At 31.7% G+C, this 24,919-nt stretch overlaps 1 protein-coding gene across 1 annotated transcript in view; it reads right to left on the bottom strand.

Annotated features, from left to right (window-relative positions):
• Positions 1 to 16,711: 16,711 nt before the first annotated feature.
• LOC129229628 (uncharacterized) overlaps positions 16,712 to 24,919 on the bottom strand; it is a 58,700-nt gene continuing 50,492 nt past the window's right edge. The window contains exon 17 of the mRNA XM_054863982.1: positions 16,712 to 21,642. Within this exon, the coding sequence (XP_054719957.1) occupies positions 21,477 to 21,642 (166 nt within the window). The 3' untranslated portion in view covers positions 16,712 to 21,476. The remainder of the gene's footprint in view (positions 21,643 to 24,919) is intronic.

The raw sequence follows: 24,919 nt of genomic DNA, 5'->3' as shown, positions 1-24,919 counted from the left end.
TTCGGCCGTCGCATGGAAATTGTCGTTTGAATTTTTCATTACTAAACATTCTACAGTTGTTCAAAAAAATGTCCGCATTATAACTTATTTCAAATTCTATCGTATTTCTTTCTCAAAAAGTAGACTGTTTATTTAATTCGAGAATAATCAGTTCAATAGCTATTTTTCATATTTGAAATTTAGAGCACAAAACTTTGCAAAATTAATGTAGCTAAGTTCTTTGACTTTTAAATCTAAATCCTTTAAAAATCCAGTAAACTTGTTACAAGTACATAGTTGCATAAGAAAATTTGCCAGAACTAACAAATCCGAGATTGCTGCTAATCAATGAAAGTAATTTTCACTTGAATTGCAAACTACAACATGTTTTTCGAAGCATAATTTTTAAGCATTCAAAATTGTAAAGTATCTTTCCAGTTCTCTTTATACAATTTTAGTGCCAACATGAAAGTTTTAATTTTCGAAACATAAAATTACACAGACGATATACTCACAAAAATCAAAACTATTATTATTTTTGTAAATTTAGCAGTCTATTAACAAATTTACCTTCTTAGATTACTATACCACAAAATTATAAAATAAAAATACTGACTGTGATAAATGTTGCACGCATCGGCTTTTAACTGAAATCAAGTTTATGTTGACAGAATTTTGGTGATAAGAAATGTCATTTTTATGATCGAAGCAGCGAACACGCCGCCACCGTATCGCCTGTAGGTGAAGAATCGAATGAATGAATCTTCTTAGTTGGCGCGCTTTTTCGCAAAATTCCGAAGCCATGTGACACCACAATTTAAACGCATGCGTCGGAGAAAAAAAAGGGAATTTACTTCGTTTTCGTATTAAAAGTTCCGTAGCAGCACAAACTAGTTAAAATTTGAAGAATCCAAAGCATTTAAGGTATTTAGTTATAAAAACACGGAGGAGTTTAATTTAGTAAGAGCACGCTCACTTTTTTTTTAAATCGTGAAACTATTTCTTTTCGCAAAGATTTCTTAGAATGCTGAGTTTTTTGTTTAAATGTCGTTCTAAAGATTTTTTCCCCACTCAGTTTTGTTCTTTTCTTTTTATAGCATGTGGTATATTTTCTTTTCTGAAATTAATTATATCGATGATAAAATCCTCAACATTATTTGAAGTTACATGCAATATTTTCCATCCTTTTTTTTTTTTAAATCTCTTTTCCCTTTTTTTTTTTTTTTAATTTGTAATGATGATTCACCCAACGCTATGAAAAACTCAAGTAACATTTTATTTATTAAAATTACTTTTTTGCGTGTAAGTGGCGCAGTACGCTCAAAATTGCTTATTGATTTCATCTTGCCATGACTTTTTTTTTTATTATTATCAGTTTTGCGATCAGTACATAGCGGGGTCCCGGTGACAAAACTGACTACGGGCCCGCCTTGGCTCTCGGCAGCCCTGTCTAGGATAGGTTCTCAATAGAAGCCTTGGCTGCCACAGTACCACAGTCACAAAAAGTGGAAGTCACTTTTAGTAGCCTTTAAAAAAAAATGCATTCAGTGCAATAAGTAAATAACCAATTACGAGAGGTCGCAAAAGCAAATCCTTTACCCCCCCCCCAAAAAAAAAAAAGAAAAAAAAATCGCAATCGTAAAAATGGACCATTTCTAAATACAAGTTGATGTAAAAAACGTCAGAATTTATTGATTTTGTCACTTTAATTGAAAATATTAGGTCCAAAATGAAATATGAAAAAAAGAAATATGTGTTCAAAATCACAAGATAATGCTTACATAAGGCTACTGAAAATCTTAAACAAAAATGAAACACACGATCGTCACTTTTGGCGACTAGGTTTTGAATGTTTGGTAGCCATTTTCAATGAAATGTTGACCCGTTGGCGACCACTAATCTTGAGCTTTTGTTATGAATAATTATTCTTTTCAATCAGATCTAATGTATGAATTTCTTATACCAGAGATATTTGGAATATGTTTTCATTTACTGTAAACAAAAGGTTTTTTAAGTACATTACAACTATTATAACATTTTTATTTGCTATTGTAACTGCGCTTCTTCCTCATTGCACAGATTTGTTTCTTTTTCTATTTTTTTATGATTTATGTAATGAGATGCAATTTTCAAATATTGCGATTCATCAGTGTTATTTTCGTATGATATTTAATACTTGGAGTATAAATAAAAAAATCTACGAAGATATGCTAAAATGTATGCAAAAAAGAGAAAAAAAAAATCACAACTTTTAAAAGCACTAAATAATCAACTATAGAGCATTGAAATTCTATCAGAAAAAAAAATTCCAACCTGGCTACAACCCTTGATTGTAAAAACTTTAATCTGTCAGAAACAAATTCAATTTTAATTTTTTTAAGATTAATAAGACGTGTTAATTCAATAAATATCGATGAGTTAATAATCTTGACAAGTATTTTTTTTTTTTTTCATTCTTAAAGAGCTAAGATATATTAACAATAATGGAAGAATTACTAGTATAGTTGGGGCAAAACTAACCTGGAAGCATTGTGAAGGCTTCGCGCATATCCTTATCACAGCATCACGACGCTGCCAGGTTAGGTTTGTTGCCCTAACTATAGTTTCCTAAACATCTTCCTTTTCATTATTTTAACAAAAAAATTTATTTATCTAAAAGAAAGTAGAAAAAGTTACATAAAACGCTTTTCAAGTCAAGAACATTTTACATAATTGAAATTAAAATATTGGGTAATATATTTCTGCATCTTTCAGAAATGACAAGGGCTATAATCAAATAGAATATTTATGCATTAATATCATTATTTTAACAAATAAATTTATTTATTTTAATGAAAATAGAAAAGGTTATATAAAACGCCTATTTAAGTATTAAAAAATTAAATAATAAAATTAAAATATTAGGTACTGTTTGACCGCAGATTGTATGTAATTTGGCAATCTGCCAAGTAAAGACGATTCCATCTGAATGAATCTAGCAGGGGAGAAGGGAAAATAACGATGGGGTTTTTTTGATGCACGCGTTTTATAATGTCACTAGTACCTTATTCATTTATTGCATTCTCTAAAATGAAATAAGGGAAAACAAAAACAGTTATCATGGAAACAACAAAAAGAAAAGATTTTCATTTTGTTCATAACGTAAAAGCAAAATGGTAAGCTCAAAAGCTCAAAACTTTGCTGTGAATAAATAAATCAATTAATTTTTGCCGTGAAAATATAGATCGAATATACTTTAGATTAAAAAAATGTTGCTGAGAGCAAATTTTCATTTTTACAAAACTAAGGCTAAATAATAGAGAGGCAAAAGTGCATGTCTGTAACAAACCAACTAACACCCCTATAAACTAATAGATACGTCCATTTCCGCCTATAAACCGGATATTAGCCTTTCCATGTAATCGATGGTCAGACAGTAAAATATTTCTTTCTGCATCTTGAAGAAATTACAAAAGTTAGTATTTAAATAGAATATTTAAAACAGTGGCTTCCTTTCCATTATTTTCAAATGAAAGGAATTACAACAAATTCTGAAAAAGTTGAAATAATTCAGAGATGAATTTACACTTTTTGCGTCTGCTGCCTCACTGTTTTCCCGAGAAGTGCGCCAGATACACCAACACACACACACACACACCACACACACGAATACAAATATCATATTAATTATTAGTAATTAAGAATAAGTTATAGTAATACACCCATATTTCTGCCTCAGATTATTTTTTTTGTGTTGAATAAACTCAAGATTTATGCATGAGCAACATGATTAAAATATTTTTATTTACTTAGAAACCAGCAATATGAAGTTTTTTTTTTTTTTTAATCAACAATGGAGTTAATAATTCATTTAAAAATTTACACAGAGTTTTCAAACATTAAAAACTGAGACGTCAATTCACTTATTTCTTCATCAGAGGCTTTGATTTCGCTATGTAATGACATCAGAGTAAAGCTATTTTAAACGCTCTTGCTTTGATTACTCTTTAAAACCATCTTCACTCCGTTAAAGCATTGAAAACATCCTTTCAATTATGCATAGAAGTCACAAGTTACAAACTCTAAAAACGCAATTTTAGGTTGTTTTGGTGGGGTCAGAAGGACAGATGTAGGGGGAAGGGGAGTTTTCTCCGGAATATTTCGAAAGTTAAGTCTTAAAAGCAGTTTTAGTCAATGTCGGTAGCGTTTGTAGAAGAGGTTGGAGAGGAGGAGTCAGGGTCTTCCTCCGGAGATATTTTTAAAATTGACGTCAAAAATCATTATCTTTGGTAACGTTATTTGAAAAAGGAGTTAGGATGCCCTCCTGAAATGTTCTCAAAATTGAAATTAATGTTAGACTATCTTTGGTGATGTTAGGGATCGGCAGTGGCGTACTGGGTCGCCGGGATACCGGGAAAATTCCCGGTGCGCCGGTGTCCTTAGTGCGCCGGTGCCTAAGTCTTTTTTTTTTTTAGGATTTTGTACTGAATATAACGGCGCCATTTACCATAAAGATTTATTGTGTGAAATGAACAAGTAAGACGACCGTACTACTTAATAGGATTTTTTTATAGTACAATTTACGAATCGTAAAAACAACAATAAGTAGCACCGACTTGAACTCAAATGAAACTAATAAATCTTTCCATTTAAATTTTTGTCTATTACCGTGGTTACAAGATTTTGTGAACCAAGGCGCGTATTTTAAACATCTAACCTTCCTACGGCGTCCTCCACTCTATAACTCAGTGGCAAGGCAAGGGTTTTAGTCCGGGAGGGGGGGGGGGGGCTGAGGTTGAATTTTTTTTATATCGTCTTGATGTCGGTTCCAACGAAGTAAAAGAAAAGCAAAAACTTTGGTTTCATCAAATTTGCTGGCGGGGAGTTGGCGGCTGCAGGCTGCAGCCACACACACAAAGAACACGTAGCTCCTTCCCTGGATTCGCCACTGATATAACTAATCATAACTAACAGCGAAAAATTAATAAAACTGAAATAACAGCATTGCAACAGCCCTTTAGTGTTATTCATGATTCAGGAGCACGGCGGAATATTTCAATAGTTTCATAAGTTTCATAATTCTCTTATAGTGAAGTAATTGCAAATTTCGTGGCCCTGGCGTGGCGCCCCCATGAAGACTTCACGTTACTTTGATTCCCCCCTCCCCTTTTTTTGTCGCTTAAAAAATATTTTTTTCCCTTTGACGATTTTTCTACTATATCCTGACACCTGGAAATTCTGAAGTGCATAAGTTTTGCGGCAATCCTTTAATCGCTAAATTTTAAAAACGAGTAATTGTTGTTTGTTTTTGACCGCTTCAATATTTCTACCATAATTATGAGATCATTTGTTTAAATGTTAAATTTATTTTTATTTAATATTTGTTTAAGGTTTTGTACAGTTATGAGGACTTTTATCCTGATTTTACAATAACGTTGAAAATATTTTCACCTTTTTAAATTTGAGCACACATTTATTATTTATTTTAACAAAGATTCTTTGGTCTCTCGGGCCGTGGGTCCCCTCTGCGGTGTTGCCCCGCTCCCCCGTACTGCGGCGTCTGCGGTTACGTAGATCCGGGCTGCCCCCTTCCCCCATTTGCTCAGGTCTTTAAGGATATTTTTTTATGCTCTGTTGTAGGCGAATAGTTTCTTGAAGGGTCCGTTTTTGCCAGCTTGAATTTTGAAAAGACAGGATGTAACAGAAACTTTTTACAATTTACAATGAAAAAGTTATTGATGAACTCTGTGAAGTCAAGAAATGAGACGACTTTTTATCATTGTGAAGATATTTATTAAATTATTCCTTTAAACTTTATGATAACCTTTTACTTATTTTTAGGAAAATGTCCGCTTTTCCTTTTAAAGAAGCATCCTTATATACATACATTGATAATTCATAATTTCTCTTATCTGATTCCACAATTGCCATTATTGACTTCAGCTCATTTACTTATTTCGTAAAATTCGTTCACAATTATTTATAGATTTTCCGTTATTTTCAGATAACATTATATTACGTTTTTATGTTTATGTTTAGCCATGTTACTTTAGCTTTGGATGTGGTAATAATTTTGATTAAAAGAGCAATTTCCTTGTACACTATGATACGGTATATCACATTTTTTAAACATAATTTTAGATCCAAAAGAATCATATTTTCCTTTTATTATAATGAAATATTTATGTTATAAATTGTGTATCGGTAATCAGTATTATTTAATTCGTTCAAAAGAAGCAGGAAAATCAATGACATCAGTCATGTAATCAGTTAAAGTAGAAATGTCATAAAAGCTTTAGAGGTTCCTTTTGCAAAATTTCTATGCAATTATTAGAGATTTTTTGGATGGAGGGCAGTGTCTCAGTCAGTGTAACCAGAAGAGGGGCTCACAGCCCTCCCCAGAATGCTGAATTGAATGTTTTTTTAAACTGTTCTTCATTATTGAATAACACGTATTGGGGAAAACAAAGTGATTTTAATTAAAAAAGAAAAATAATAATACTGTCGGGGGAAAATCTTATTTTTAAAAAATCTTTGAATGAAAAATATTCAATAGTTACTTCTTATTGGTCAGTTAATTATCCCCCCTCCCCCATTCCTTTCCTTTTTTTCTAGTTCGACTGTAAATAAGAGTCTTCAAAATGCTACTCCTCCGAAGCTCCCCCCCCCCCACACACACGCACACCGAAAGCATTATGTATCATCTTAAATTTCATTTCCAAATCTTCAATTCCGCAAAAATTAATGGGAACGCCCCTAAAGGCCCAACAAGTTCGACAATTGCGTTTTTTGGAGCTTTAATTTCGAAAACTTACCGGCTCTTGGGTTACAAAATATGGTATTACAATAGCGTTTTTAAGACGTGAATTAAGGAGAATATATGTGCAAGGGTCCCCAAACCACCTTCCTCTAATTATATAAAATTAGGTTCTTTAGACTACACTTGCAAAAAAAAAAAAAAAAAAAAGCGGAATAGCCCCTGAATACAAAATATTCCTTCTGTTTAAGGACCATAATTTCGAAAAAAATTTCAGGGAAGAGCTCCAGAACCTCCTTTTCGTAAAATCTTCAAAATTTGTTGACAATTGCGTCTTTGAAACTTCAATTTCGAAAATTTGGAGGGGGAGGAATAATTGATTTCGATCTATTGAAAAAAAAAAGAATATCGGGGTCACTCCCTGAAGCTCCATTCCTTACCCAAAAGTCAATAAATATGGCGTATAATCGCGTTTTTAAAGCTTCAATTTCTAGAATTTTTAATGTGCTCCAAAAAAAAAAAAAAAATTGCGCCACTGTTGGAGAGTTGTTCTAAGACTAATCACACCGAAAGCCGATGTAACAGAGGTAACAAAGTATTATCTTTTCTCCTCCGTGGCTCTATCTCTCTGTCGACTGCAGCCATTGATTTGTCGACCCAAAAAACAATTTTTACTGTGTGTTATCTTAATTTTCAGTTGAAGTATATACCTTAAAAAATTTAGTTGATCCATTTTATTTTCTGATATTTTCGTAGTGACGATTTCCCATTTTATAAGGCTTCAAAATGCAAAATTTTACATCGTTTTTTGAAAATTTCCTCCGGGGGAGCTCCGGACCCCCTAAATTTTAAAGCATTACATATCTCACTAAAATGGAAACCCTGCACTACTCTTCTAATAAAATTCCCTCTCTTAAGGTCAATTTAAAAAAAAAAGATAGCAGGTAAAAACATTATAATCCTAAGAAAAACAACTCCCCCCCCCCAAAAAAAAATACCCCAAAACTCCCAAATAAAAATTTTAATGCCCCTCTCGTGGGAACACCTATGCAAGAAATTTTGCAGTTAGTAATGAGCAATGACACGCGAAAACATTTTCTCCTCCTTTACTCCCCTCGTTGTATACATCTACAATGAGTAAATAGGTTCAGAAATATTATGAGTCCTGCCCTGCTTTTTACTGTCCATTGCCCCCTGAAAAAACTGATTTTGTATAGACCCCTGTACACCCTCTACTTTTTTGACTTCGCGGCAGCCAAGGGAACACTCCCGACTGTAGCACACATTTATAAACGTCTAAAACAGCGTTTCCAAGTTATCAATTTAAAAACTTTGTGGGAGAGCATCCTCTTGTGTTTTGTGGGAGAGCTTTCCGTCAACGTGAATCCTGTCACAAATTTATAAGACCTCGTCTAAAGTTCAATTTTTAGAAGTTCGAACATCCATTTCGAAACATTGCCGAGGATTAGTACCTGATCTGCATTTTTTCCTTTCAGGTTATCAAAGATAGCTTAAGTATGAAATTACGTTTTTGTGATTTCAATTTCAAAAAATTTTCGGGGAGAACCCCTCAAACGCAATGTTCACCTCATTAAAGATCGTCTACAATTTCCGATTTAAGACTTCAATTTTGAAAAATTTTCCAGGGAAAGTCCCCGAAATCCGTGTTTTCAACTGATGTCATCAAAGTATGACAGACGAAGGCGTATTTAGGATTTCAATTTTGAATAATTTCCGCGAGTGTGCCCCATACTCTATCCCTGCCCATTATTATTAAAAAAATCTTTTTTTTATTATTTCTTAGGACTTGAATTTGTAAACATTATCGGAGGAGAATTTCCAATCTTCATCCCTGAAATCAAAGATGGTCTACATTACGGTTTCAGGACTTTAATTTCAAAAAAAAATTCCGGAGAAAAAGTTCTGAACAACTCACCTCCCACATCATTAATTTTGTTTTTAGAACCTAGTTTTTAAAAATATTCTGGAGGAGAACCTCTGAACTCAGCATTGCTCCAAAATTGCTGAAAAAACGTCTGAATTTTCGTTTTTCAGACTGTAATATGGAAAAAATTCCGGGCGAAATTTTTCGAAACCCAACCCTTCTAACTTCGCCTAAGATAGCTTACTGTATTGCGTATTTGAGACATATTTCGAAAAATTTCTAAGAAGAGTCTCAAACCTCATTCCTTCCCCGTTTACTAACGTTGTCTAAGATTTTCCTACAATCGTGTTTTGGACTTCAATTTCAAAAAACTTCCAGTTGAGCATACCCCCCTCCCCCCAGAACACCCCTCTTTCTAACATCACCGAAGGAAGTAAAAAAAAGAAAAACTTTCTCTCATTTCGACAAACGCGAGGGGGCACAAAAGCTTCAGTTATCCGAGGGCGCTGAAGATTATCTACTCCTCTGATAGGAAATTCGTCAATTTTAATTTATGAGTTGAGCTTGGTGGAGGGGGAGGGGGGTTTGGGAGTTACGAAAATAGGGGAAGGCGCCGGTCAAGTGTTTTTCCCGGTAAATATTGTCGACCCAGTACGCCACTGGGGATCGGGGCTAGTCCCGAAAATCTTCCGAAGTTGAAGCTTTAAAAATGCAATTTTAGGCTATCTTAGGAGAGGAGGTACGTGTTATTGCAGTATGAAACTGTAATATTAATCGTGATCGTAATGAGAATTTTGACTGAAGGTTCTCTGAAGCAAACATAAAATTCATTCACTATTATTGCTCTAGTGGTATTTTTATATGCATCTTTGCCAATAATAGATAATAGGACCAAGCAACACGGCACTAGACACACTGTATCTATTGTAAAAGTAAGGGGACATAGGATTTTTATCACGAGTAACGTGACACGTATTGTTGAGAAATATAAATTGGTTTTGGAAATCGTTAATATTTAAATGGTTCTAGTTAAATTAGCACACAAATAAGTTCCAAAGAGGTACAAATATTAGCATTTGTGCCAATCGCTCAAATTTAAAATGCATTAACAGTTTTTTTTTTTTTTTTTTTTTTTTTTTTCAATATATAGCATAGTTGTGAAAAAATAAGGAAAAGTTTCATGATGGTCAAATCATACTATTTCTAAAATACATTTACACCAACTAAAAAAATTTTTTGAAAAAAAAAATATAGAATTGACTTTAAAACTGCTGCTGGAAATTGATTTAAAAAGTAAAGAATGATTTTATTCTTTGAAAACCATCGGTACTAAATTTAAACATTATTTTGAAGTCGTCGCAAAAACAACAGACAGAATCACACATAACCATGATTCAATTGCAAATGTAAATTTTAATGGAGCCAGGTTCTTTAATAGCATTCGTATACATCACTATAAGAACATATTTGTATAACGGTATGGTTGTTTCGTTTTTATTTTTGAGTTGTTTTCCTGAAAAATGTGAAGGAAATACGGCTACGCATCATTTTAATTATCGTTTTTGAGCCGACTTCAAAAATTATGTTTAAAAGTACTATCGATGATTTTCAAAAAATAAAAATTATTTTTTACTTTTTAAAGTAATTTTCAGCTGCAGTTTTGAAATCGGCTCTAGTTTATTATTATTTTTTAATCATTGTTATTATTATTTATCTACCAAAAAATTGTAAAGGTGAAGGAATAAGTGAAAATCTGATGGTGCAAGGTTGGGCATTATTGGTGTTATATTTCTATAACAAAAAGTAATATTTAAATTAGCTTTTCCCATATCCTTTGAAAAATAACACAGTAGATACAGAACAATAACCCTTCAGATTCTGCTTGTACAGCTTTTTTGTTCCTGCCAAATTTAATGGTGCCTTTCCAGTGAAAAAGTTTTGCTTTATCTCTCCCCCAACTCCCTTCTGGTAAAGCGGTACACCAGTTCTAAAGCTCCGCATTTGCCTAAGCGGACTTCCGTCAGAAAGAACAATTTATTTCCATTAAAAATTAAATAAATCAATTTTCAGTTCGCTTTTTTTTCTATATAATTTAAAGTAGAAATTCTCGCATCCAAGTTTCAAATTAAGATTGTTTCTCAAAAACACAAGAAATTAATAAATACGAATAAGGCAACATATATCTCCTTTCATTAAAATTAATGATCTAAAAAGAAAATTTGAACTTTTAACATCTTGAATTTAAATTACCCTTTTCGCAATCACGAGTGTGTGTGCGCGTGTGTGTGTATGTGTAGAACATGGACGCAACCGCCCAGGAGGAGCGGATTCCGGTGGACAGTGCTGCTGGTGGAGGCAGAGGAGTACATGGAGGCTGTGGTGCTCACAGAGGATCCGGGTGCAAAAATCGAAGGACGCGGAAGGTGAGTGGAATGGTGTTCCCCAGTTTCCCCGACACGAAGTCCCCCCCCCTCCTAGTTTTAGTCATACCTTTTGATATATTAAAGGCAAAATTTGAAATGTCGGGCCTTTTGAACCTTTGAAATGAGGCATTTTGGCAACAAAATCTGACTTCTAGCTTCAGATAACCCAACTTAAATGTAATGGCATCATCAGGACAGAGTGGCTATTCAAGCATATAACATGAGTGTTGTTGTACCCCACTGCCCGCCAAACAACTTCAAGCAGAGCCTAATTAACGCACAGTGCCGCAGATCCGTGGACCTGGACACCATGCTAATTATTTTCCTTCTTTCTTTTTCTTCTTCTTTTGTTTTTATTATTAATAAGTCCCAAAAGCTCAGCTTCTTCTATTTTGTTTCTTTTCTTTTGTCTATTTTCAAGTAATTTTTCCACAAGGTTTTGTAATACATATTCATTAATTTTACAACAACACAGCACGGTTAAAAAAAAAAAAAAAAAAAAATCAAGATGCTTCTGACACCAGTTCTTACTGATTCTTATGTAAAATGACCTCCTGAATCTAAATACGACCAACGACAATCATTTTCCCCCTATCATACTTTTGGACTTTTGAGAAATGCCACCCCCCCCCCCCACACACACCGTTTTCCCCCCAGCTTACGAGTTTTCAAGCTATTATTTTTAATTGGAGGGAAAAGGAGCATTATAATAGCCATTAACACTCTTCTGAGGGGCTAGAGAGGTGCAAATTTCAAAAGCATTAACGTTTAGAGTAAGTTAGGAGACTCATGGGGTTATTCCTCCAAAAATAACTTTAAAATCATCAAAAAAAGATCTTTTTTCCCCTAAGGATTCGTTTTACAATTTTTCAACTTATTTTCCGGGGGAAAAAACCTGAGTATAGGACTTACTTCTATGAGCCCCATGTCCGAAAAAAATTTTACGTTGTAAAAATTTAAAAAAAAAAAATTGAAACATCACACTTTGCAGACAGAGTCGCACTGCAGATCTTCAGAAAAGAACCTTCCGTATTATTTAACTTACATTCCCAGTATACTCACGATTAAAAAGGCTTTTAATATAGCATTAATAAATTAATAGCCCCAGAAATATATCATGCAAGAAGTATAATTCTGGAAGTGCACTGCCCCCATTGTTTTTCACTATATCAAGAAGTTATAAACAATGGAGCCGGTGCATTCCCAGGAGTATATATATATTCATTAATGCTATTATAAGCATACTTAAGTTCATTTTAATGAAAGTTTCTCAGCTTCAACATGAGAGAAATAATGGAACAAGTAGTTCTTTTTTCGAGCCCATAAAATCTATGTAAGAATTTAAGTAACAGCGTTTTCTTCCATTATGAAATTTAAATTCATTCTACTTGTTTTCTTTTAATTCTTAATATTTTTTAAATTTCTGCACTCATTAGGGAAAGCAAATACACATTTTTTTGTATAGTTATTTACACTATTTATATTGACTCACATTATTTGATGCAAAAAGGCCGCTTTTTTCAGGAATATGCCAGAAAAAGTAAGTATGGGTGATTTTCTTTTGTTTTTTTTTTTCACTTTTTTTAATTGCTAAAAAAATGGGTAAAAGAAAGTTATTTCACAAATTTATATTAATATTCACACAAAGATGGAAAACATAGCTTGATACTATGCTCGTAAATATACATTTTAGAACTCTCGAAACTGAAAAAAAAAAACAGCTGCAATAGGCACTAAAAATTAAGATTGTGATATAATATTATGGAAAAATAAGAAGTTCATGTATAAAAAACAATAACAAAAAATTTTCTTGCAGTACATGAATCTTTAAAAAGCTGCTATAAATACATTCTTAAATTCTACATTAAATCAAAAATGTTTCATAAAAATCCCACATATTTCTTGTTAAAATAAATGCTTTGCAAAATGGCAGCAAAATTACAGAAATGTTATCACCGTCTGATTTTTTTGCTTTTGGAAACTAAGAACATCATGTGTTTATATTCAATTTAAAATTATATTATGTGAATAAACAAAAATGGAGAGATACTCGGAAATTAAAATTCTTTATTTAAAAAGAATCTTTAAATTACAACATGAATACATACAAAAATACAGTAAGCAAAGATGGACGAATAAGGCACATACCAGAATACTAATAGTAACCATCGGGGGAAAAAGATAAACGCTCAAAAACACTGGAACAGGAATGAATAAAAAGATCACTTATGCGCAACAGCATATGGTTATGTGCGATAAAATGTAAGCTCTTTTTGAGATATTCTCTTTTTAAAAAAATTTATATAAATACAAAACATATACTAGTTCAGAAGCCAACTCTTCAACCTTTTTCTAGAAAGGCACATGTGAAGGCATAAATGCATACAAAAATCAAAACATCTCAATTCTTAAAAAATGCTGTCCACTACAGCTGATATTTTGTAAACAAATTAAATTAACAATTAAATCATCTCTATTGTAAGCAACAGCAAAATAACCATTATTTCAATACTTTTCTTTTTGAACTAACGCAAATAGAAATGCTTAACTATTTATGGGATAAAATTTCAAAACTTTACATTAATGGTTTGGTAATACATACATATTTTTTTGGCCAACATACTTTCTTCAGTCGTTACTATATACATTGTGGACAGCATTAGGATAGACACGTTTATCTTATTTTGAATAACTTTTGGTCCACATTTGCTTTTAACATTTTTAATAGAAATTATTCTCACCGGTATCGTTTTAGGTTTAAAACATGTTTTCAATATAGTAAACATTATTAGTATTATTTGTAAAACATTAAACATTTCATTGTACAAACATTGTCTCTCAAAACTTGTTTACACCGAGGTTTATAAATGTACTTATTTTACATTAATCCTGCATATTCAACCCTCCCCCCCCCCCTCTTCTCTTCACTTTTTAATTTTACGATTCCTCTTCCTTAGCAAATACAATCAAGCTTCATTACTAATTTTTTATGATACTGAGGATGCTGGCGTTTATATAATTATATAAATCTCAACCAATGGCATAGCACAAGAGGAACATATTGTCGCCTCAGAGCATCAGTAAGATATCTTTTATCCCAGAAATAAAACTAAGATATCTTACAGATGCTCTGAGGCGACGACATAATGAACTTTTCAATTAAAATAAATGTCTTTGAACATTTTTTAACACAAAGAAAATTCAAAAATGTTTTACCATAAGTATACAATAATTATGCTTTAACTAACCACCAGAGCGGCAAGTTTTGCCGCTTTTGACAGCTGGAGCAGCCCGCCTTTTTGCCGCCTGAAAGGGTACATTAATTTTCAGCGGGACGCACCTCTAGAATTATTCTATCGCCAGTCCACTGCGCTACTCTTAACCATTAGTTCAACCATTAAAAGATCAAAATAGTTATGCTTTAAGCATGGGCGATCAGGGGTGGATTTTAAAAACATAATGTAATTATGCATATATATTTTGTTTTTTCTCCAATACAACACATTGAAATTTTACACTTTGCCCCCCCCCCCTACCCCCTGAAGAATTTTGAAATAACGGGCCTGGATTTAAGCAGAAAAAGGAAAAGAACCACGGGAAAAAGAAGCCAAAATTTTGCAGAGGCAAGAAGCAGTTTAGAGGAAGAAGATCTGAAAGGGGAAACTGGCACTCCGACAATAACCGGCCGTAGAAACATCCTTCGGAACTGACGCTTAAATTAATATCTCTGCTAATTAAAGTCAAAGAAAATTGAAAATTCCCTAAACATGATGTCTGAAAAATTATGACTCTATCTATACCCGGAACAATGATCAATTCTCTGGCGTTCAGAAGAAGTTAGAGTGACATAGATAGATAGATACATACTCTCACGTCCTAAAATATAAAATACAAACATTGGACAACAAAACCAAAAAAAATTCCAATTGAAGCAACAACTACCCAAAATGAATAAACAATAATATTGTATTTTAATTTCACCTCAGAGAAAAATCGAGAATTTATCTTAATCATGTAATTCTATCATGTTACCAAAAAAAAAAAAAAAAAATTCAGAAAGTTTCTGAAATTTAAAATGCAAAATATTTTTATCTGTGTTAATATTTTTAATTTAAAAAATTTCTTAGCTCTTTACTGTAAATAGTTAAAGAACAGAACACAGGGGTTTATAAATAAATGCAACTATCAAAAATCGTTTAGCCCATATTTAGCTTTTTGAAAAAATACAAAACTATGAAACATAAACAATGCATAAACTAAAAGTTTTTAAAAATGTGAGACTTTTAAAATATTCTGAAATCCATTAGGAACATCATCAGCTGATCTTAAAAATACTTAAACATAATGTATTTCTTTATGAAGAATATATACAGCATTCAATGTTTTCATTTCCTTTGTAATTTAATGCAGTACATGAACTAATGTAGAGAATTATGCTTTAAGTACAGGAAACTACTATCATCAAGGAAATTTAAATTTTACTTTTTCAATGATTTTCTATGGATATTAAAAGGTGAGTGTCATAAAGATGACACCCAAAAAATAAACCAGCTCGTAAAGCTGACATCCTAAAAATAAAACAAATATTTAAAGAATTGTTCGTTTTTATTAACATGCTTTTATTAGCTTCATCTGTATGTATCTATATACGAGGCGTATTTTTAAAGTAAGTTCCGTTTTGATATAAAAAAAGAACGAGTACAGATAGAGCAAAGAAATTTATTGCACAAAAATCTACCATCCTTACGCTATTTTTTGACATTGCTCCCGTGATTTTCCAAACATTTGTCATAGCGTGGTACAGGTTTTTGTATACCTATTCATAGAAAATTGCCGCCTGTGTAGTCAGCCATGGGATAACATGTTCTCTGAGCTCATTATTGCTGTTGTGCCACAGACCACCTTGGAAAGACTTTAGGTGCCGAAACAAATGAAAGATGCTGCGAGCGAGGTGAGGGCAGACCAGAGGATGTTCAAAAACGCCAAGCCAAAGCCCTGTAAGAGTCCTCATGGTTGACTAAATGGGCGGTAACTTTGTACGAATAGGTATGCAAAAACCTGTACCACGCTACGACAAATGCTTGGAAAATCACGGGAGCAATGTCGAAAAATAGCGTAAGGGTGGTAGATTTTCGTGCACTAAATTACTTAGCTCTATCTGTACTCGTTCCTTTTTTATATATAAAAACGGAACTTACTTTAAAAACACGCCTCGTATATATCGTCACCTCAGATCAACACTAAGACATATAATCCCAGGAACAATATTAAGATATCCTACTGTTGCTCTGAGGCGACAATATGTAATGGAATCTTGCAACTCAATTTTCATCTGCTTACTGTGATTGGATTCTTTTGAAATTCCGTATGCGATCTCAGCCCTGATGACAGTGCATTATTATATAATCAAATTAATTAATTAGCCATTAACTATTAGTTCATTCCGATTTCAATCAACAATTTTGCATAAACCCTCTAATATGAGAACGAAAAAATGCTCTCACAAATTTAAATAAATATCTGTAGGAACCCTTGATTTTTCTGCTACATAAAATTTGCTCCAATATTCCGAGAAAATTAGAACATGAATTATAAATGTTTTTACCTGGTTTCATGATAAAATGGAGGTGAGCCTTCAATTGAAAATTAATTGTTGGTCACGGTCATTGTTGAACATTGCTTTTATTAAAATGCATGTCAAATCTTTAAAGCAATACAAATCAGGTTGCCACACACATCCTTTTATAGAAAGTAAAAAATAATGTATGAAAATTTTACTTAAATAATTTAGAATGAATTGATTTTCTTTTATATCAGGGAAAAAAATTCATTCTAAATTATTTCGATAATTGGTATTGCTTTAAACATTTATCATAATTAAAGATGTCAGCTTTAGGAAGTTTCTTAAGTGTCAGCTTCAGGGCACCTTTCCTTAGGATAAGTTGATCCATTTTAAATTACCTCTATCAAATTTTGCTCACTTTGTAATATCACAGCTTGTTCCACTCTTTTTACATCAGTGCTTAATATGATATTCAGACTGCTTACAAATGCATTGGCAAAATAATTTTGTAAATGCCCAAATTAAACTAGTATATGCAACTTTAAAAATGCTTAACTTTCATTATCTATTTCTCTTTTTATTGTTATTTACACATTATAATGGTACATTTCAATTATTCAAGAGAGCAATCCTATGTATGCCCTTCTTAAGTTAAAAACATTGATTTAAAAAAGGTACTATAATCACTTCAAAAATCTTAGTCAAAGGAAAAGGCAAAAAGTGTCGTAACTTAAATGTATAAATTTCACTACCTGTAATCTTAAATTCATTATTAATCAAACACAAATTAATAGTCTTTTTTGAAACTTAAATATTAACACAATCAGCATATTACGTTCTATGTGCTATACTGCTCTGCATGGGCAGGTAAATAACAGTTATCTGAAAGTCCCCCCCCCCCCCTCTTTTTTTTGGTATTTTTATCCTTAATTGTACTTTAGCTTTGTTAAACAAACTTGCTCATTTGGTTTCCACTAAAAATAAAGCATGCAAATAATGGCAGAATCCTACATTTTATTAGCATTTCAGGTGGAAACAAACGCATATTTACATAAATCTCAATGAGTCATTTTTTTCAGATACTGAGGTTTACTTGCCCATATCAGTATAAATAACATTGATTAATTTCAACAGGTGTACATAGTAGTTTATTTTCTTTCAACTTTGTGTAATTATTTTCGCACATATATATCGATTATTACAAATTACCCCAGTCTCTTTTTTTATTATTATTATTTTGAATTTCAAGAGGCATTACTGTACACCATTAAGATTTTCTCTTAGTACTTATTTAAAATATTGTAACATTTTTGGCACATACATGAACTTTAGGTACCTCTTAACTGTGAAATAAGGCAATCATAGTTGCAAAGGCAAAATATTTGGTCGTAACCTTATTGTAAATCAAAATACTATACTATTACAGAAAAACTCTACATTATATTACTAATTTGTCAGAAGATTTCAAAGAAATGAATGAAATTAAAGCAAAAATGGATTCATAATGATTATTTTGATATAGAAATTTTTTGGAGTGTACTTCAAGTATAGCATAAGTAAAGATTAATTAGGGGTAAGTTTCCAACCTCAATCCAAAGATAAGGCAGAACTACGAGCATTACCAACAACTCAGTTATGATATCCAGAGACTCCAGTTTCACCTTTGTTATGGACTCATCAGTCTGGAATAGTCCATTCCAAAGCTGGAAGCAGATGTTCTCTCATTGAAGCTGAGATTACCCACAAACTGGTAGTTTAAACTAATTTAGCGCACCAATGAGAATCCACAAGCAATGGTGAGGCTCAACTTGTAAAATAAATGTAAAAGCTTTTACCACCTTCAATGAGAGAACATGTTTTCAGTTTGGTTATTGACTATACAACACTGATGAGCTCACAACAAGGGCTAAACTGTGGTCTATGGATGTCATATCCAGGCTGTCAATACATGCTAGAATCAATGAAGCTTCATTGTCATTGACAGTTACAAATTATAAATTTTGATATTGATCAAAAATACAGAGATTTTTTATCAATGTTATATAACCAGGGTTAAAAAAAACAAGTAACTAAAAAAATATCTTGGTGACTAGTTCCTTCAGAACAAAAATATTTAATGTTGGACTGAATTTACCAAAAAAAACTCTAAGAAATAACTTTTCTGGTAACATTTTTTTTTTTTTTTCTGTCTTCCAAGATTTTGAATTTTTGTCAGTTTCTGGCAAACTGAAACCTTACTGAAACTTTAAACTATTTTTGCATCAAACTATTCTAAGAGTAAAACTTAATTGGCAAATTCAACCAAAGTGTTTGTGCATAGATGTGATACGCAAAGACTATGAGGGAAAATAGAAAACACTTGCATAACATTTAATAGCAGCAATAACAAAGACAATGATGATGATGATGATGTAAACAAGACAAACTATACTGTACATATTCGTCTAGAAATATCAGCTCATATTTGAAAAAAGAGCTTAAAAATATATTTATCCAAAATTAAATTTTTATAATTGGCAAGAAAAACATGAAAAGATATAAGAAAAAAAAAGCTAAATTTTGTATAAATTTTTTTGTAAATTAGAACAATGAAATTGATATGGCAAACTACTCTATCTTAGCAGAAATTTTCAGTCTTTCTCTTTTGAAAAAAAATAAATGAAAAACCCACAAAACATTGCACATTTCTTAATAATAACACTTAAATGAAATGCAAGTCAAAAAAATAACTTATGCATTAGTCATCTAAATCACCAAAAAAAACTAATCTATAACATTATATACAAATAAATAATTTCAAAAATTTTGAAGAATATCTTTGAGGAATATTTTTTTCTAAGAATTAATTCTAATTAAAATCAAAGATGAAAAAAAATGTTTGTTGTACGGGAAATAGGTGAGTGTCTTTAATTTTTAAATAAAAGTTCATATTATCAGCATTTCAAATTTACTTACAAAAATGTATTAAAATTTGGATTAAAATAAATTGTCATCAAAGTAACAAACATTACCACTGAAAGAAATCATTGGCTCAAATTTTGAAGCAAGACATAATTAAAAATTAAGGTTCCCGTTGGTATTTTTCTTTCATACTATTCAAGGTTTTAAGTGGTAAAAATAAAAATTGAAAAGCTAATTGAGAAAATTAAATTTCATGCAATAATTAATAAATTAGTAAAACATTTTTTGAACAATCCAATTAATTCCATCCAAAGCATTAATGGATGGAAATAATTGTCCTTTGAAAAAAGGTTAAAATTTACTCATTGAATTGAAACATCTTTTTATACATATACTGAAAATATTTTTTAAGTACTTATATTTTAAACAACCGGATTGCAAACTTTGTGTTTTGCTGAGCTTACGTTTGACGAGCACGATCGGTAGCGACCAGTTGGTTAATCACGTGACAGCAATGATGTCAGCGGTTACTAACCGGTTGTTCACGAACCAATGCTTCATCGAACGCTTTCAGTTCATCACTGGTTACTTGTGCAGACATGACGCAGACGAATAACGCGCAAGTGAAAAATACATATAATTGGTCAAAAATGTCACATGGTTCCATCAACCAATCAACCAGCTAGAGTTGTGGTCGACCGGCAAATCAATTGGTGAGACTCATGAAACAACATCAGAAGCAACCAGTTAACCGGTAGCTCTCAAGAGCGCTACGGTTAGAAACCAGTTACTCACTGGTCGACCGGTGAGGTTCGTCAAACGCAAGCTGAATAATCCATGAAACAAATATTTTAAATATTTTGGGGCAAAACAGCTCTTTAAAAATCCTTTCAAACTACAGTAAACCCTCATTTTACGCAGGTTTATTCAATATCGATTTGATTATACGTGGTTGAGGATTTGACACCTTTATTTTATTTTACGTGGATGAATTTTGATTTATGTGAATGCGGCATTGCAAACAGATAAAATTTTCCCTTCTTTCAAAATCAAAGCTCCTGAGATTGAAGATAACATGCATTAAACTGCTTTTTGGTGTGCTAATAAACGAGCTTGGGCCACTGGAGACATTTTTTGCAACTGTTTCCAGAGCTCTTTCCAGAAGTTAAGTTATTAAACTGACACAATTCTGAGTCTATTGGTAGAAGAGCTTTCAGAAGTGAGGAAGAGACGAAGGAGAATCAAACCAACGAGGATACTGCAATCCGTGACGCACCACCAAAAGCTTTCAAATGAAAATTTTGAGCCATTTCTTAACAATTGCAAATGACGTTTCTGATTCGTTAATGAAGGAAAATCCCGCCATAGAAGTGACTCGAGTGATCATGGATGCATTAATTCCCCACAAAGAACTACAGAGAAAAATAACTGAATCATTTGTTTCATGAACAAGTCAAATACCAAAATTGCTAATTTTAGTAAAACATTTATATATCATTGTATCATCAAATTATTCAATGAGAATTGCAACATTGTTTATTGAAGGAAATATACCCAAATATGCATCCCTTTCAGTTTAAAACATGGTAATTCTTATAGGAAATTTTTAATATGAAGGTAAAAGTCCTTTTTTGAAGTTTTAATGTTTGTCGCTAAACTGTTTTTTAAATAAACGATTCAATTAATGGCCGCCAAAAGACTATCATAATCAGCTCTTTTTTTATGAACAATAAGTTAATTCATGTGTTCATTATACATGTTGTGCATATGTATCGGAATAAGTACACATTACTACCTATTTATCTATCGTTAGAATGCAGGTTTTTTTTAAATCTATGGAACCTAACCCCTATTTTAACACTAATATCAAGTCTTAATTTAAGCGGTTTTAATTTGCACGGCATTTCCGTGGAACATAATCCCCCACCTCACGTAAAACAAGGGTCTACTGCAATTAGAAAACACTTAAAACAGGACACTAAATTGGATTTAAATATCAGATTTTGCCATCCATTTCTTTTTATCAATGCCTTTATGTGTTCTCACATGCTTATAACGACACTGATCTCCATATGTGCAGCCTGTAGTTCGCCAAAAATAGCACTCATCTCCATTTACAGGTGCTAGTTTTGGCTTTACAGCTTGAGGAGAGACACTGTAAAGAATGTAACTTTATTAATACATTTTGATAAAGCATTCAGAGTGTTACATATATAACTGCAAAAAAAAAAAAAAACTGGAAGAAAGTTACAATCCATGTGTTTCAACTCAGCAAAATTCTCAATTGAAATTACATAGAAATGAACAGATCAAACAAAAAAATGAGTAATTTTTAAAAAGTTAAAATTGCATCAGCACTTGCTAAAGTTTACTTGAATCTGATTAGAACAATGGTAAGACTTATCACATACTTAGACAAACCGATTCATGCAATTTTTAAACTATCCCATTTATATAAACAATATTTTTAACATAATTTTGAGAAAAAAAATGTGATTACAATTTGTTATGAAAAGCAAATGTAAATGATTAAAGGAAAATAATGTTAGAAAAAGTGTAGATCCTAGATTGCAAATAATAGATCATTAAACTTATCAAGATAGAAAAGGGGTGGGGGGGGATTCGATTAAAAAAAGTTTTCTCTGAAAATAGTGACAGATTTCAAATCTAAGACTATGAAAATTAATTATTTAAATACTTACACATCAATGAAGTATGGTTACTAAAATAGATAGAAAATAAATAAATGCTTAATTTATTTTAACAAATTTTAAAACAATAATTTGATTGACAACATTCAAAATTTGAATTTAATTTCATAAACATTTTTTTTTTACTGTATGTCTTAAAATGAAAAATTAACTTATCAAAATCTCAGATAAATGAAATACTCTCTGAAGCGGTAAATAAGCAAAAGACAATTTTGTAAACTAAAGCAAATTATTTTTTTTAAATAATCATTATAGAAATATAGTATAAAAGACTCATAATTCTCACAAACCTCTAATTTATCTCATACACTTACCAAAGCCATAACCAGAATATATATTTGGAGGGGGTCCTGTATTGAACAGGCGTTGGAGTAAGTATATAAGGGTGTTGATACAAACCCTCTGCAGTTTTATTTTGGATGAATTTGGAAAGACCAGGCCCATAAAATCCCTCCAGGTATGGTGTCCTCATTTGAATATTATACATAGACAGTATGATGTAAAAAGACTGAACTTTTTGATCAAATAAAATCAGAGCTGTAAATATGTTTTGAAGCTAATATTTATTGAAAATGGGACTTAAAACAATGTTTCAATAGGTCAACCAATTCATCCATAGACTTTTTGAATTTGGTTTTGGAAATATTCTTCAGCACAAGTGTCACGGCCAGTTAAATCGCTGGAACATCATCGTAAGATGATCTTTTTTCAGACAGTTTTCAGTTTCAGGAACAGAAAAGAGTCTTCGATCACCCTTTGTATTCACTTAATCTATCATTGTGTCATTATGTGTTTAAAAAATATTATTACTAAAAGAAATTAAACTTGTACATTTTTACATTGGTAAATTAATTAAAAACCAACATACACAGTGCTATCTACAAATGACTCAACTTTTTAGTGGAAGGGTAAAATAAGCATAGCAATATGTTTTAAAGTTAATATATATTCAAAATAAAATCCATTTAACTCAATAAAACGTTTCGAACGTTTAAAATGTTTATTACTAAAAGAAATTAAACTTGTACATTTTTACATTGGTAAATTAATTAAAAACCAACATACACAGTGCTATCAACAAATGACTCAACTTTTTAGTGGAAGGGTAAAATAAGCAAAGCAATATGTTTTAAAGTTAATATATATTCAAAATAAAATCCATTTAACTCAATAAAACGTTTCGAACTGCCAACTAATTTATCCATAGACCTTTTAAAACTCAGTTTTGGGAATATTCTTCAGCACATGTGTCATGCTGCTTGAATGGCTAGAATGAAGGTCATTTTAAAAAGCTTCTTCCATTGCAGTTTTCAGTTTCAGGAACAGAAAATAGTCCTCGATCACCCTCCGTACTCATTTGATCTATCATTGTGTAATTTTTTTTCTGTTCCTGAAACTGAAAACAGCAAAAGGAGCTTTTTAAAATGACGTTCATTTATTGAGTTAAATGGATTTTATTTTGAACAGATATTAACTTTAAAACATATTGCCATGCTTATTTTACTCTACTACTAAAAAGTTGAGTCATTTGTAGATGGCACTGTGTATGTTGATTTTTAATTAATTTACCAATATAAGAATCTATAAGTTTCAGTTCATTTAGTAATAAAAATTTTCAAAACACACAATAACCACTTATACAGCAAAGGTTTCAATCAAACAAAACAATTCTAAGGCAAAAATAAGGACATTTTTAAGTCAGCCCCAAAACCATGACATAATAGAGAGGAAAACACAGGTTCATGAAATCACAAGTCAACAGCAATCATTAAAAGCTTTCATGCACACATAAGATATGCATAAATAAAAGCATGCAGGCAATTGAATAATGAAAAGAAAATAGCTAGAAACACTGCTAAGACATGAAAATGTATGAAAAAAGAATAAAGTAAAAAAGCATTAATAACTTTTAACTTATATGTCTAGTGTGAGATATAATATCCGTGATTTAAATACTAAGCTATATTTTCTAAGTGCAATTCTAAATATAAAGAAGGAAGTGCTTACTATTTCCCAATAAATATTTAATAAGCCAGAGAAGCATTATAAATGTTTTACTTCTTTTGAGTTTGTTTTACTTGCTTTTGTGATCTAAAATATAAAAGGCATTTTTAATAAAAGCTAAAATATAAAAGGCATTCTAACATAGTTTCAATTGAAGATTTTGCAAAAACATCTGTAAAATAGTCAAAACTACATAAATTTTAATTCCAAGAGAAAAATGTGCATTTAAACCTAAACTTTTTTTTTTCAAAATATGAATCGACTTTTATGAAAAGTTACTTGTAATTTGTTCTTAAGTTACTTTGAATGAATTGCACCACTGTCATTCTAAAATTTGGAATGGGTTTACTGAACGAAAACCAAATACATGCACGAGCACCTCAATGGGCGGTCATTGTGACCTCACCAAAAAAATTCGTTGATTTTGCAAATTTTGTTGATACCTCCCCAAAAAAATCCTTTATTTGGGAAATTTCGTTGGTGATTGGACAAATTTGGAGACCAATTGCAACATTAAGATCCTTTTTTTAACATCCTTTTTCCCCCTTCTCATTAATGTTATGTATGTATGCTACTTGTGCAATTTCATATTTAACCATTTGGTAAAATTTTTAATTTCATTCTGTAAATTGGGAATTTTCTATTTTCCAAAAATTTTAGTGTAGGGTACTCTTGCTTACATCTTCTGCCAGTTTGTCACACTGGTACCAAAAGTCC

This window comes from Uloborus diversus, chromosome 9 (assembly GCF_026930045.1).
Source record: "Uloborus diversus isolate 005 chromosome 9, Udiv.v.3.1, whole genome shotgun sequence".
NCBI lineage: Eukaryota > Metazoa > Arthropoda > Arachnida > Araneae > Uloboridae > Uloborus > Uloborus diversus.
The sequence above is the reverse complement of the archived record's forward strand: the minus strand, read 5'-3'. Positions and strand labels throughout refer to the sequence as shown.